Source organism: Abramis brama (genome assembly GCF_963993115.1).
Source record: "Abramis brama genome assembly, chromosome: 9".
Taxonomy (NCBI): domain Eukaryota; kingdom Metazoa; phylum Chordata; class Actinopteri; order Cypriniformes; family Leuciscidae; genus Abramis; species Abramis brama.
Window position 1 is genome coordinate 12,470,209 of NC_139971.1, and position 13,735 is coordinate 12,483,943.

A 13,735-nucleotide genomic window follows, 5' to 3' on the forward strand; every position below is an offset into this window, starting at 1 on the left:
TGGTGAGCTGTCTATGGGTGAGCTACGGTTTCAGCCATTCATTGAAGCTCGCCGTTCTCACCGGGTTTTTTTCAAAATGTCTGAGGGTCGTAAGAGAAAAAGTGTCTACGAATTGTATGACAAGAAGAGAAAGGCCTCTGAAGAAAGAAACAAGACCAGAGTGTTTTTGGGAGAATATTTCACACGCTGGCATGCGCTAAAAGCACAGGTTGGGCTTCCCACTGATGCCTCAGTCGCGAAGTTTCTACTTGACAGGTAAAGTTTGGCATGCTATTTGGAGAAATCCATTTAAAATCACTGCTAGTAAATGTTAATGTAAGCTATGATTAGCGATCTTGCAACTTGTAAACAGAGCGTGCACAAGGAGAACTAGCTCTCTCGTGTCGTGCACACGTTTAATAGGCGTTCCCTCTCGGGAGCAGGTAGAGTGTTGCGCATGTGTATTTTTTCAAAAAGTGGAGAGGGCGGTTCTTTTCTAAAATTCGGGAAAATCCTCAGCTATACCTTTAATTAACTTTTATGGTGTCTAACGGCCCATGGTAACTGTCTAACTTTAATGCATGGAAAAGAATAACTTGCATATTTACATATGTTGCTAAACATTGTATTTTGTGTTCCAAGAAGAAATTAAATCATGAGGGTTTGGAACGATGTAAAAGTGAGTAAAAATGACAGATGACCAAACTCTCTTTCATCCCTATAGTGTGGCATGTCAGTTTCACAATATAAACTGAATTTGATCACTCTTCTAGTTAGATATGTGAGAGTGTTGTCAGTTAGACTTACAGTGAGATGTCATACAGTATATACTAAAGGAAAAATCATAGATCAACTTCTTTTGATGAAGAGATCACAAGGGTTCAGATTATTTGGTAATTCCAACAGTGACCAAGAAGATTGACTATACTGTTCTCAACTTAACTGGGGTACAACGACAGAAATTGCTGCTTAACCACTGTAGTATGATGCATTGTTAGAAAAAGTAACTTGCTAAGGACGATTGTTTCCTAAAACTGTTGAAACATGGTTGCACATCCATCACTTGCACTGCACTGATTCAACAATATAGAACTGCCAATGAAGTCACACACAGATGGACACACACAGATGGTGGAAATAACTTCTGCTAATTAATCAATTTGAGATCACAATTTATTTTTAATAAATTATTATTATTATTATTATAGTGAAGTTTCACAAACAACAGAAAGCCATTCTTTTTTTAAATCACATTAACATGCAGTGTGTAATTGGCATACATTTTATTTCTTTATGTGGTTCATTCGTGGACTACTGTACTTTACTATTTTTGTTCCTTGTCATTTTGCTTTATTTGATGTTTGATTCATCACGGGTTCCCTCTTATGTTATACTCCAGGGTTCCCTTATGCATTTATGCACACATACACTCTTCAAAAACGGCACTGATTGTTAACACACTAAGATATATAAATTGAAATGTATATATGTTTAAATGGAATGAAGATAAAATATGCTGCACGTTAATTTGCTTTTTATTGCCAAGAGCATGATCTCAAGAAACTATACTTCTAACCATGGGTTGAGAGCTGAAGTTCCAACCACAAAAGTTTGTGGTGGTGTTTATAGATGGAACAATGGTTTTGGGAAATAGAATCATTGAACTATGTTGCTAAATATGGAACATGCAACTATAGTTGGCTAACAATGCTAATAGGAAACACACCCTTGTTTGATAAAAAAAAAATACACTTTTAGAAACCTACATTTTCACACTTTACATTTTAAGATTCTAGTGATGTTCCTTGAGGAAATACAAACGTAAAATTGTGTTCTGCTTTTGAATGTATACAAATTGGTGTGTAAGAAAGCTGGAGTAATACAGCATGTGAAGCTCAAAGTGTGAAACAAATTGTCATGTTTTTGAATGATAAAGAATGATGCCTTTTAACCCAGCAGTAAAACCTTTCCTTGACAGTCTCCAGTGATGCCCTTCCCATGAACTCCTGATATGGTTTAAGTGGGAGAGAGCCATACACACATACACACATTGCTGGCCTGCGTGCCGTGAGCCATTGATGAAATATTTATACAGCTTTTATGAGACTCTGATGCGATCAATCCATCAGCAGGAAGAATAGGAAGCTTAATACATTACTTTCTGTCAAGACAAACAAAAGGATGACATGAGAGAAAGACAAAAACACTTCAAAAAGTACTGTAATTCTTATTCGTTTTGACAGTAATTTTACCATGACTTGAGGGAGTTATTAAACACTGTTAAATCAGAGCTGTTTTATATTTACTTATTGATTTACTTGTCTGTGTTTTATCACACAGGGTGACGAAGTCTTAACCGTCATAAAGATGAAGGCCCAATGGCCAGCCTGGCAACCCCTCAATGTGTGAGTAACTGTCTTTTGTGTGTGTGTGTGTGTGTGTGTGTGTGTGTGTGTGTGTGTGTGTGTGTGTGTGTGTGTGTGTGTGTGTGTGTGTGTGTGTGTGTGTGTGTGTGTGTGTTATATCTTTCCTCTGTAGAATGTTTCATTTTTAGTTTCACTTTACAAACTAAAGTGTTAAAGGTAAAATATTCCAGTTTAATATGCATATACAAGTATGTCACTTATGGGTTGTCTTGCATAGCGTAAATACTTTGGCTCTTTGGCACTTTCAACACATTGCTTTTTGTTTGAGTTCTTCTGCTTTAACCAGTATTATGATGTGGACAGGACTACCTAATTGTTTGAGTAATGGCAGACCGAAAGTGATTGGGAAACATCTCATTGTAACCTTGGTTCCTTGAATAAGGAACAAGACAGTACTCCCTACAGCAATTTATTGGTACTATAGTCGCAAGTGCCTGAGTGGAGTGTGCTCTAAGGCCTAGAGGCAAAGATAAGTGTTGAGAATCTGTTCTTGATCCTTTGAGAGGTTAGGGGCTTGTGGATGGATCCATGGAAGTGAGTTTCTACTGCAGAGGCAGCAGACTGTGTTTCTACGGATAGTATTAGACTCACAATTGATGCCGGCATGGGTGTTTTCTGCTTGTGTTCTGCTCGTCAACTGAACTACACCTCTGAAGAGTGTGTGTCAGTCAACACAATCCAAGATGGGCATAGGCCCCCACCATTTTTCTGCACCAGAATAGAAAGTATCGGCTATAGAAGCTGGACTTTCTTTGAGACAGAGACACCTCCTCTATGGCTCCAAATGAAATAATTTCCTGCCCCAAACGAGAGCTTCCTGAATGGCAACAATCTTGGGGAGCACTCCATTAAAACTTAGAACTTTAAAAAAGAACAAGAAATTACCATGCTGTATGTCCACAATCTTGGAATTTGAATCTGTTCAAATGAGAAAAGAGTGTTGATTAATTAGAACTGGGTCATATAACTACCACCTCTCATCTGATCACATTGTTGCACAGCTATTGGAAAAGGTGAGAGAGACCAGATGAAGAAAAAAGTGAGACGGTGAGAGATTTCTTCTATTTTTATTATGGAGTAGGTAGTACGAGTGAACTTTAAACACATTTAATATGTTTATAATATTTAGTTAGTCGAATAATAAATACAATTAATACAATAATTGTTTTATGTATAATTTATTATAAATGTATACATTAAAAGCCATTTATTAACCCCATGTTGTTCCAAACCTATATCTCTTCCATTCAACATAAGAGGAAATACCGAATGTTCACATTTTGAAGTTAATGTGTACGAACTCTGTCAATCTCCAAACACAACAAAAAACTATAAAGGTATCATTAAAAAAAAACCTCTTTCTAACCATAGCTTCATGTTATATTCCCCTCTGCTTTAGCTCTCAAATCTCATTTGCATTATTACATTCAAATATGATTCATCAAGATGTGTCAAGGCAGTTCCATCATCAGTAATGATGTGTCACGGAACCAGTGATATTTGATTTTGACATCAAACCCAGAGCATATACTGTATGTTTTAAAATAAATCACATTACTGATGTTTAGATCTAACGATTGCTCAATCAGATCAGATTTCACATTACAAGTTTGCTAGCTACCTTTGAGCTACTGAAGTCTCTTACCTGTTCAGGTGAAAAAAGGCCATCTCTGTGTTAGTCTTCAATCCCTTTAGATCTTGGATTTGTCGCAGGCTCTGTCACGTTCCCTTTTTTACAGCAAGTTCTCCGCAGTTCAAGGTTTCTTGGTTTTAACAACTGGTGATTCCCAAGATGTCAGCGATGATTGCTGTTTAGACCTTTCTAGATTAAAAGCAACCATCTTGATGAGAAATTTAAATTCTCAGCACACACCTTATAGTAGACCGGTCTTTCTGTTTACAGACATGATGTGATCATGCAAAGACTTGAAGTGTAGTGCCTTCACACGAACATGAAGGTTAGCAGGCAGTCTTTAATATATCCACAGGTGGATCTATACCCAGAGAACAGCAATCCAACACAACCATACAACAGACGAGGCATGGAAGCAATACGCAGAAACAAAGGAATTTAAGTACACAGGCAAACAATGATAATTAATCACACACACACCTGAACTGAATGATGAATCAAATCAGCAACCATGACAACAAACACAACTTAGGGAAACAGTGTAAACCAAAAACAGTGACAATTATAAAGGTAAAAAAAAGTGTTTTTTAAAGTGGTTGATGATACCACTTTGTAAATGAAACACTATACGCGCCTATATACTGAACACATAATACACATGCGCATAACGTTACCATTTTCACAAATTGGCTTTTTTTTGTAGTTTGATATGATAAAAGTATCATTTTCAAAAACTTTCATTTTGAAACATGTTTTCAAAAGTTTGCATGGCCCTAAAACACTGTTGTCATGTAAATGGACAGCTGAACTCATAAAAAGTTTATGTTTTTAGTTGAAAACGATGTCGTGTAAACGGCCTCTTTGAAAAAGAAAAGAAAAGCCTTCACTTGCACTTATTGGCACTCATTATGTGCTTGAAGTGCTCTACTTTCTCCTTGTTTAACATTGTAAGTGATCTAAATTGGTCAATGCTCCCAGAATCCCCCAAGCACAAAGAATTTCAAATTTATAATGCTGGTGTTCACCTGATAGAGTACATTTGGGTGCATAAGGACTTGAGCGCAGACAGGAAATTGCTTTTGAAATGACTTAGAGTGCCATGAAACACTCAGTATGAGGCAAGAAGTGCTTGAGAACAGAGCTATAAATGTATTTTCCTCACACTGTACAGTCATTTGACGGCAGTTTATGTCCAAAAACCCTAAATAGGAAACATGTTCTTTCTTTGTTTCTCTTCTTGTCTTCTCATCTTCTCTGCAGATCTGTTCAGTAGCTGTATATTTAGAATAACAGCTAATGCCTACTCTGCTGTTGGAACTTTCCAAAAACCTTGAAAAGCTTGAGTTGAGTTGATTAGCAGTGCACTGACAAGCAGACAGTAAAATAACAGGTTGTCAATGCAAGTCTCTAATTAGCTGCATGATTTGTTTTGTGTTTGTGTGTGTCTGTGTGTTTCTTTTATAGGGTGGAGTTGGATGATTTCATTTTCCTTAAAGGGGTGAATAAAGATATGGCTTTAAAACAGACTTTGTTTTCTTGTTAAGTAATAATGACACAAATCTATGCTGAATTTTGCAGCGCTGTCATAAAGCATATGTGTGCTGACTGTTTGTCAGTTAAAATGATGTATGACAGGCATGCTGTGCTATTTTAAGATCACTGTTTGTAATTTCAAAGGCATATGTGCACATTAAGTATAGTCGCATTAGTTAGGCTGTATAATTCATGGCACAGAGTGTGTTTTCATGTATGTCTATTAGGGATGCACCAATACTGATACCAGTATTTGTTTCAGCCCGATACTGCACAGCGTGTTCAGTGTTTGTGTCCAGATAAAGACACACTGACAACAGAGCAAAAAAAGAGCACAATAGAGATATCAAGAATGTCTATGAAGTAAATGTATCTAATAAACAGAATATTAAACAAATCAAATATGCACGCATAGCTGCTATTTGTGAGTTGATAAGCGAAACATGCAGAGTGGGTTAAGTGCACAGTGACTTGAGCTTGTCGAGTGCATCCCTTTTTTACAGACATTGCTGAAATGTTTTATAGTTCGATCAGATATGTCAATAGCAAAGAAAGTAAAACCAGGGAAAAAATCACTAACGTTAGCTGACAGTTAAGAGAGAGAGAGAGAGTGTATGCACATCTGTTGTATGCTCTTGGTTGCTGATCACTCACATGCATCATTCAAATTAAAACTAAGTCATATATGTAAGTAAAACATGAACTGAATTATGTCAAAATGCCTGTATTGGGAAGTATCCTTGTGAAACATAGTTATGTCTTAAGTGAAAGTAAACAGTTGACTTGTGTGACAGACAGACAGAAAGACAGACAGAAAGACGAATAAAGTTCTCAACGAAGTTTAGCAAACAACAAACTAAACGTGATCATGACCAGACTGTAACGGTCACCAGCTGGAGTGCCCTTGAGAGCCACCAGAGGGCACTCCACACCAGACTCTCACGTTCACTCACAGACTACATCTCCCATCATTCTCTGGCTGGACTCATCAGCACTCATTATCACATTCACCTGTATCTCATCTTCTTGTTTAGTTCACCCCATATAAGCCTGGTTCACCCCTTCGCTCACTGCGAAGTTTTGTATGTTGTTGCACTGCACTTCTGAGCGTTTTCCCTGGTTTTCTTGTCTCTTGTTTTTTTTTTGGATTTCTTGCCTGTCCCGTGGATTACTCTTGTGCCTCTGACCCCTGCCTGTTTTGTTTTGTTTTGTTTTGTTTGGACAAAACAATTTTTTTTCGATTCTGGATGACCCCTTTAATAAAAGCTGCATTTGGATCCTCTACCCTCGTGTCTCAGAGCGGTTTGTAACACCAGACAAAGAGTGAAAACAGGAGTACAAATATAGTGAACTAAACAACGTAATTAATAGAACACAGCTAGAACAAATTAACTAATAATGGCGACCATGGTAACTAAAGAGTGGCGGGAAGTCAAACAAAGTAAGCCATGAACTGAAGAAATACAAACTAAAAGTCCATAAACTGAACATAATGGTGACAAACGGTATGTTGGATACGTCCAGCTCTTAAAGTGACAGTATTTGACTGCTGTCTTTGTCCTTAATGTTCATCTAAAAACAAAAGACAAACAGAAAATCACCCTCTTCTCTTGACTGAATAACTTTTGTAACTTTGGATTAATCTATATTTAATTTATACAGTGAAGGCAATGCAGTGCTATTTTACATTTAATTACTTTATTCAATTTCTGTAACTGAAAATTCTGATGTTTCACTGGTATCTAAAAAAATTGAAACCCTTATAACACAATAGAAACAAAATTAGCTTTGAGCCCTGCTGGAGCAGCTCTAAATATTCACTGTGCTATTAGATGAAAAATAAAATGTGATAGAGCAATAGAGTGAAAAATCAAAGTAACAGAAGCTTATACAATACATTTTAACAGACATGATTAGGCATGAAAATAACAGAAGGAAATATCTATTTGCTAAACGAATTAAGCCAACTAATTTGATTCATGTTCTTTTGGTTTCTCTATCCACTTTTTTTTTTTTTTTTTTCTTATCACAAATGCAATGAATATACAGTACAAGTATCGGTACTATGTATCAGCAAGTACCAAAAATCAAGTGTAGCATCAGTTCTGGCAGTCTCTCAGCTGATCCACATCTACCTATACGAATATGACGCCTATCACTTTATACATATATTAGCTCCTTCACTATTATCAGCAGCTATGGTGTTTCTCAGGAGCTAATTACCCTCCTCCATCCCCAGCTCCTCCTCTCGTCAGTCAGGATTTGGCATTCTGATTCCCCTTGAATCAGAATAAATTCTCGAATTATGTTGTACTTTAAAATCTTGAATGAATGATATCTGCATACATTCATGTTGGTTCTGTTCTGTTTACCCTAAGGAGGGTTATTGCTGCTCTCCCTGCTCTTATCCATGCTAGGCTGCATGGATGCGAAGGGAGTTCTTGCCCAGAACGGAACCATACTGCCAATCCAAACTGTATGCTAATTGTCAATCGTATTTGACGATAGTGGTCCTGACAGAAATGAAAGTATCAGTGTCAAAGTTGTATTGGAAAAAGTGGTATTGGTGCATCCCTAATATCTATAAATAAACAAACATAAATGCACTACCATTCAAAATTTTGGGGTTAGTCCGATTGTTTTAATAAAGAAACTTTAAAGAAATTATCCTGCAAGGCCACATTAAATTGATCAAAAGCGACAGTAAAAACTAGTACACTGTTTTAATATATGGGTTACACTTTATTTTAAGGTGACATACATTGTACTTACTGAAATAAGTACTAAGTAATATTAATTAACTACATGCACTTTCTATAGAGTTATGGTTTGGTTAAGGGCTTGGTTTAGGGTTAGTTATTTGTAATTATGCTAACTTTACTGTTAAAGTGTTACCTATATCAATATATATATATATATATATAAAGGTAGCACTTTAACAGTAAAGTATGCATAATTATAAATAACTAACTATATATATATATATATATATATATATATATATATATATATATATATATATATATCAGTAATAATACTTGAAAAAAAAAAAAAAAAAAATCAATCCTAAATGCAACTGGGAGCCAGTGTAAAGACCTGGGGTCTCATTTATAAAACTATGTGTAGGATCCTTACTAAAACTGTATGTGCGCCCGAAAATGGCGTACACCAAAAAATATTCAGACTTATAAAACCGTTCGTACGCCAGAACCTGTGCAGAATTCACTTTATAAATCCCAGTCAGCGGAAGATTGTGCGCACATGCGTCTCCTCCCCGAAATAACCATATATGGAGCTTACAATGCCTAGTTTTACTATGCATATCCTCATCTGCATATCATTTGCATATGATTATTCATCCACGTGATAACGTTTAACGGTAGAAGACATTAGGAAAATATGAAATATGGATGTGCCGTCACATTACATTGAAGTAAAAAATAATTTAGTAGCCTATCCTTGCCTTGTTTTTGAATAAATAAATCAAATAGTGTAAAATATATTTCAGAGAAAGTTTTTTCTCAATCTTTTCCACTGGCCAAATAGTATTTTTAATTGATTTATATGTTTAATGGAAACAGAGATACCTTGTGCATATTTGCACAAAACTATTTTCTCAGACAATATGCTATTATCATGATAAGCAATTATCTCTGTAGTTAAAACATTAAAACACAGCATGCCAGAGGAAAAGTGTTCAAAAGGATTGCATCCACAACAAATATTTATATTTATTGAATATAAAAATTGTTGTAACTTCTCAGTCATGATTTCATGTAGTTTAAGTGTTTAATTCCATTAATGAGAATGGCATATTTAATCTAAATGTTTATATCAGAAGTAAAACATAGTTCAAATCATTCTTTTATTTATTTAACCTGTTATTGTGAACATGCACTGTATTTATGATTAGGACTCATGATGAAGATTTACGGTTTTACTTCATCTGCCGATAAATATGCGTCAGTTTCACTAAACGGCTCAGCGCGCTCGCTGACGTGGACATTTAAGAAGGGATGGATATTTGCTTCAAGTGATAGGCTTGGTGAGTGAAATTATATTTGTATTATCTTTCTGTATAATTTTCTTTAGATTTTATGTCTAAAAGTGACCAAAAATACATTTAACTCCAACTCACCATCGGTGTCGCCAAACTGCTCCATCTCCAAAACGTTCGTACGCATGGGTCAGAGTTTGCGTGCAAGTGCACAAATTTTCCCGTCAAGTTTGTTTTTATAAATCACAACTTATTCGTCGGAATTGGCATACGCCTCTTTCAGGGCCTGTTTTGTGCGTACGCACCGTTTATAAATGTGACCCTAAAGGACTGGTGTGATATGTTCATATTTTCTGGTTCTGCTCAGAATCCTGGCAGCAGCATTCTGTATGAGCTGCAACTGTCTTATAGTCTTTTTGGGAAGGCCAGTGAGGAGTGCATTACAATAATCCACCCTGCTGGTGATGAAAGCATGCACAAGTTTCTCTAAGTCTTGACTGGAAACAAAGCATCTAATTCTTGCAATATTTTTCAGATGATAGTATGCTGATTTAGTTATTGCTTTGACATGACTACTGAAACTAAGGTCTGACTCTAGAGTCACACCAAGATTCCAGACTTGATTTTTAGTTGTTTGAACCCTAGAAGGAAGGTATGCATTCACCTTGAGAACTTCATCTTTGTTTCCAAACGCAATGACTTCAGTTTTGTCTTTGTTTAACTGAAGAAAGTTTTGGCACATCCAACTGTTTACTTCATCAATGCATTGGCACAGGGAGTCAGTGGGGTTGTAATCGTTAGGTGATAGGGCTAAATAGATCTGTGTGTCATCTGCATAGCTGTGGTAAGCAACTTGGTTCTTTCTCATTACTCTGCATGTCATGGATGTCCACTCAGACTTATGGGGCCCTATCTTGCACCCAGCGCAATTGTACACCGACGCATGTATCATTCCTATTTTGCACCCGCGCACAGCAGACTTTTCCCTCCACAGACGCATGTCGGTTAATTAAGAAATACACTTGCGCTTGCGGGGGCGGTTCAGCACAAAGAGGAGGCGTGTTCCGGCGCAAACGTTTCCTCATGCTATTTTGCACGTTTAGAAAACAATTCCACCACTGACCGAAAAAAAACTAGTTTAAAGTCAGTGGCGCATTGCGCATGTTATTCATATGCTATTTTAAGGGCGCATGCTTGGCCATAATCAATGTAGCGTGTGCACAACACACATACACTTTGATTCTCTCATCTACACAGAAGCAGCAATTTTCATTTTTGCAAATCATACATTATTACGATAGAACGATAGAATAGGAATAGGAATCCGCTATAGAACAAGCACGCCTGCTCTTAAAGGGAATGTGAGATGACGCCCTGATTGGTTTATTTCACGTTACGCCCAAACCACACCTATGAATAATGAAGCTACTTCAGACCAACCCATTTTAGATTTGCGTCGGGCGCAAGAGTCATTTATCCCGCCGGTATAATAGCAACAGCGCCCAAGACCCGCCCCACAAAGTAACTTGCGTTTTGCGCTTTATACTTGCGTTTCAGATCGTTAAAATAGGGACCATGGTCTCCTATACTCACATAATAACCTCTCCCTCCTAAGTATGACCTGAACCATTTTAGGACAATCCCAGAAAGCCTGACCCAGTTTTCCAGCCTGTCAAGAAGTATGTTATGATCGACAGTGTCAAATGCAGCACTGAGGTCGAGTAGTACCAGCACTGATAATTTGCCTGTATCAGTATTTAAGCGAATATCGTTTATTATCTTTATGAGCACTGTCTCTGTGCTGTCATGCGGTCGGAAACCAGATTTAAAATGGTCAGAGCTTAAGAATTTGTTCAGCTGATTGAAGACAACTTTTTCAATGATCTTGCCTATGAAAGGAAGATTTGAGATTGGTCTATAGTTGCTTAATATGGTCTTATCCAGATTGCTCTTTTTCAGGAGGGGCTTGACAACTGCAGTTTTCAGGGAGTTTGGAAAACTCACAGAGAGAAGTGAGGAGTTTACCACTTCTAGGAGATCTGCTTCTTAACAGTTTAGCATACTTTTGAAAAAAGATGTGGGAAGTGCGTCAAGGGCTGCGCTTGATGTTTTAAGGTGCTGTACGGTTTCTTCCAACATCTTGCCATCAATTTCTTTCTCAGGTTGTGGTCTGATCTATCTGACCCCAGCGCAACTCAAGGATGTGCTGATCACCTTTCTGATATTATTGATTTTCTCAGAGAAGAAGGAAGCAAACTCACTGCATTTGCTGTCTGAGAGCAATTCATTGGGAATCTGGCTTGGGGGCTTTGTCAGTCTCTCTACAGTAGCAAAAAGAGTGTGTGTGTGTTGTTTAAGTTGCTGTTCATAATATTCAAGAAGAAAGTCTGTCCAGCTTTGCCTAGTTCCATATTGAAAGCATGGATGTTGTCTTTGTAGATGTTATAATGGACTACAAGTTTTGTCTTCCGCCACATGCGCTCTACTTTTCTGCATTGTCTTTTCATATTTTGCACTGCTGTTGAGTTTCTCCAAGGTGCTTTTTGTCTGCCACTCTTCTTCCTGACTTTCACAGGAGCAATATCATCAATTACACTTTTAACTTTTGAGTTAAAAGAATCAAGAAGAAAATCAACAGAGTCAGCAGATATGCTTGGTGTTAAAGATATAGCTTTCATAAATAGTACACTAGTGTTCTCATTTAAGCATCTCTTCTTGACAGACACAGATCTAGCTTCAATGGCAGGAAAAATCAAAATGTCAAAGAAAATACAGAAATTATCAGACAGTGCTACATCCTTAATAACAATCTATGAAATGTTTAGACCCTTACTGATAAGTAAATCTAGAGTGTCCACGATTGTGTGTGGGTCCATGTACATGCTGAGTCAGATCAAAAGTTTTTAAAACAGTTTTTATTTATTTTGCCATATTGGTTTCTGCATTATCTTTGTAAATGTTAAAATCTCCAGCAATAGCAAAACAGTCAAACTCTGAGGAAATTGTTGATAACAGTTCAGTAAAGTCCTCAGCAAAGGCTGGAGAGTATTTTGGAGGCCTGTAAATAATGATAAGTAAAATGCTTGGAGCACCTTTTATCACAATACACAGATATTTGAAAGACGGGTAATTCCCAAATGATATTTGCTTACATTGATAGACATCTTTAAAAAGAGCAGCTGCACCCCCACCTCTCCTAACAGCTCTGCAGACTCTCATAAAGTAAAGTTAGGGGGGGATGTTTCATTGAGGATTGTTGCACTGCAGCTGTCTTCTAGCCATGTTTCATTTAGAAACATAAAATACAGGTTGTTTGTGGTTATTAAGTCGTTGACTAGAAGTTTAAAAGTGCTAACTTAACAGTCTTACTTTTTTTCCCTACAGCAATCTTAGTTTGACGTGTAATAGGCACCAGATTAGTTGGGTTTGCTGTACGGCTTTTGAAGGCCTTAGACTTTCTATCATGTAATAGAACATCAATAGAGAAAGATATCCTACAGGAAAGCGCTTTCCTGTAGCTCAAACAGTTGAGCGTTGGCGCTTGCAACGCCAAGGTCATGCGTTCAATTCCCAGGGAAAGCAAGAACTAATAAGAATGTAAATGTGTACCTTGAAATGCAATGTAGGTCGCTTTGGATAAAAGCGTCTGCCAAATGTACAAAATGTACAGCGATTTTGTTAGTTGCTGTTTACTTCCCCCCCACCCCTAACAACAGCGACAGGAAAATGGCACTTGGTGACCTGTATTAGGCCATCTGTGAACAACAGACAGCCCATCCTGATGGATTTACCATTCTCGCAGGAGATTTTAATCACGCTGATCTTAAGACTGTTTTTCCCAAACTGTACCAGCATGTTGACTTTCCAACAAGGGGGGATAATATCCTGGACCTGGTCTATACAACTCATAAAGGAGCATATAAGGCCTCCCCACTCCCCCATATTGGTCACTCAGATCACATCACTGTTTTGCTTATGCCAGCATACAAGTCAAGTCAAGTATATTTGTATAGCGCTTTTCACAATACATATTGTATCAAAGCAGCTTCACAGTATTAAATTAAAATAATACAACAAGGTTTGTTTCTAGTGGAATTTATTGATTGATAAAATTAAATTAAATATCCCCAAAAATATCCTCAACTGAGCAAGCCAAAGGCAACAGTG

The 13,735-nt window shown here is 37.2% G+C and overlaps 1 protein-coding gene across 1 annotated transcript in view; it reads left to right on the forward strand.

The window, feature by feature from the left end:
- Nucleotides 1-13,735, forward strand: part of spon1a (spondin 1a) — a 338,352-nt gene that overhangs the window by 231,575 nt on the left and 93,042 nt on the right. The window contains exon 7 of the mRNA XM_084124751.1: nt 2,320-2,384. Within this exon, the coding sequence (XP_083980877.1) occupies nt 2,320-2,384 (65 nt within the window). The remainder of the gene's footprint in view (nt 1-2,319; nt 2,385-13,735) is intronic.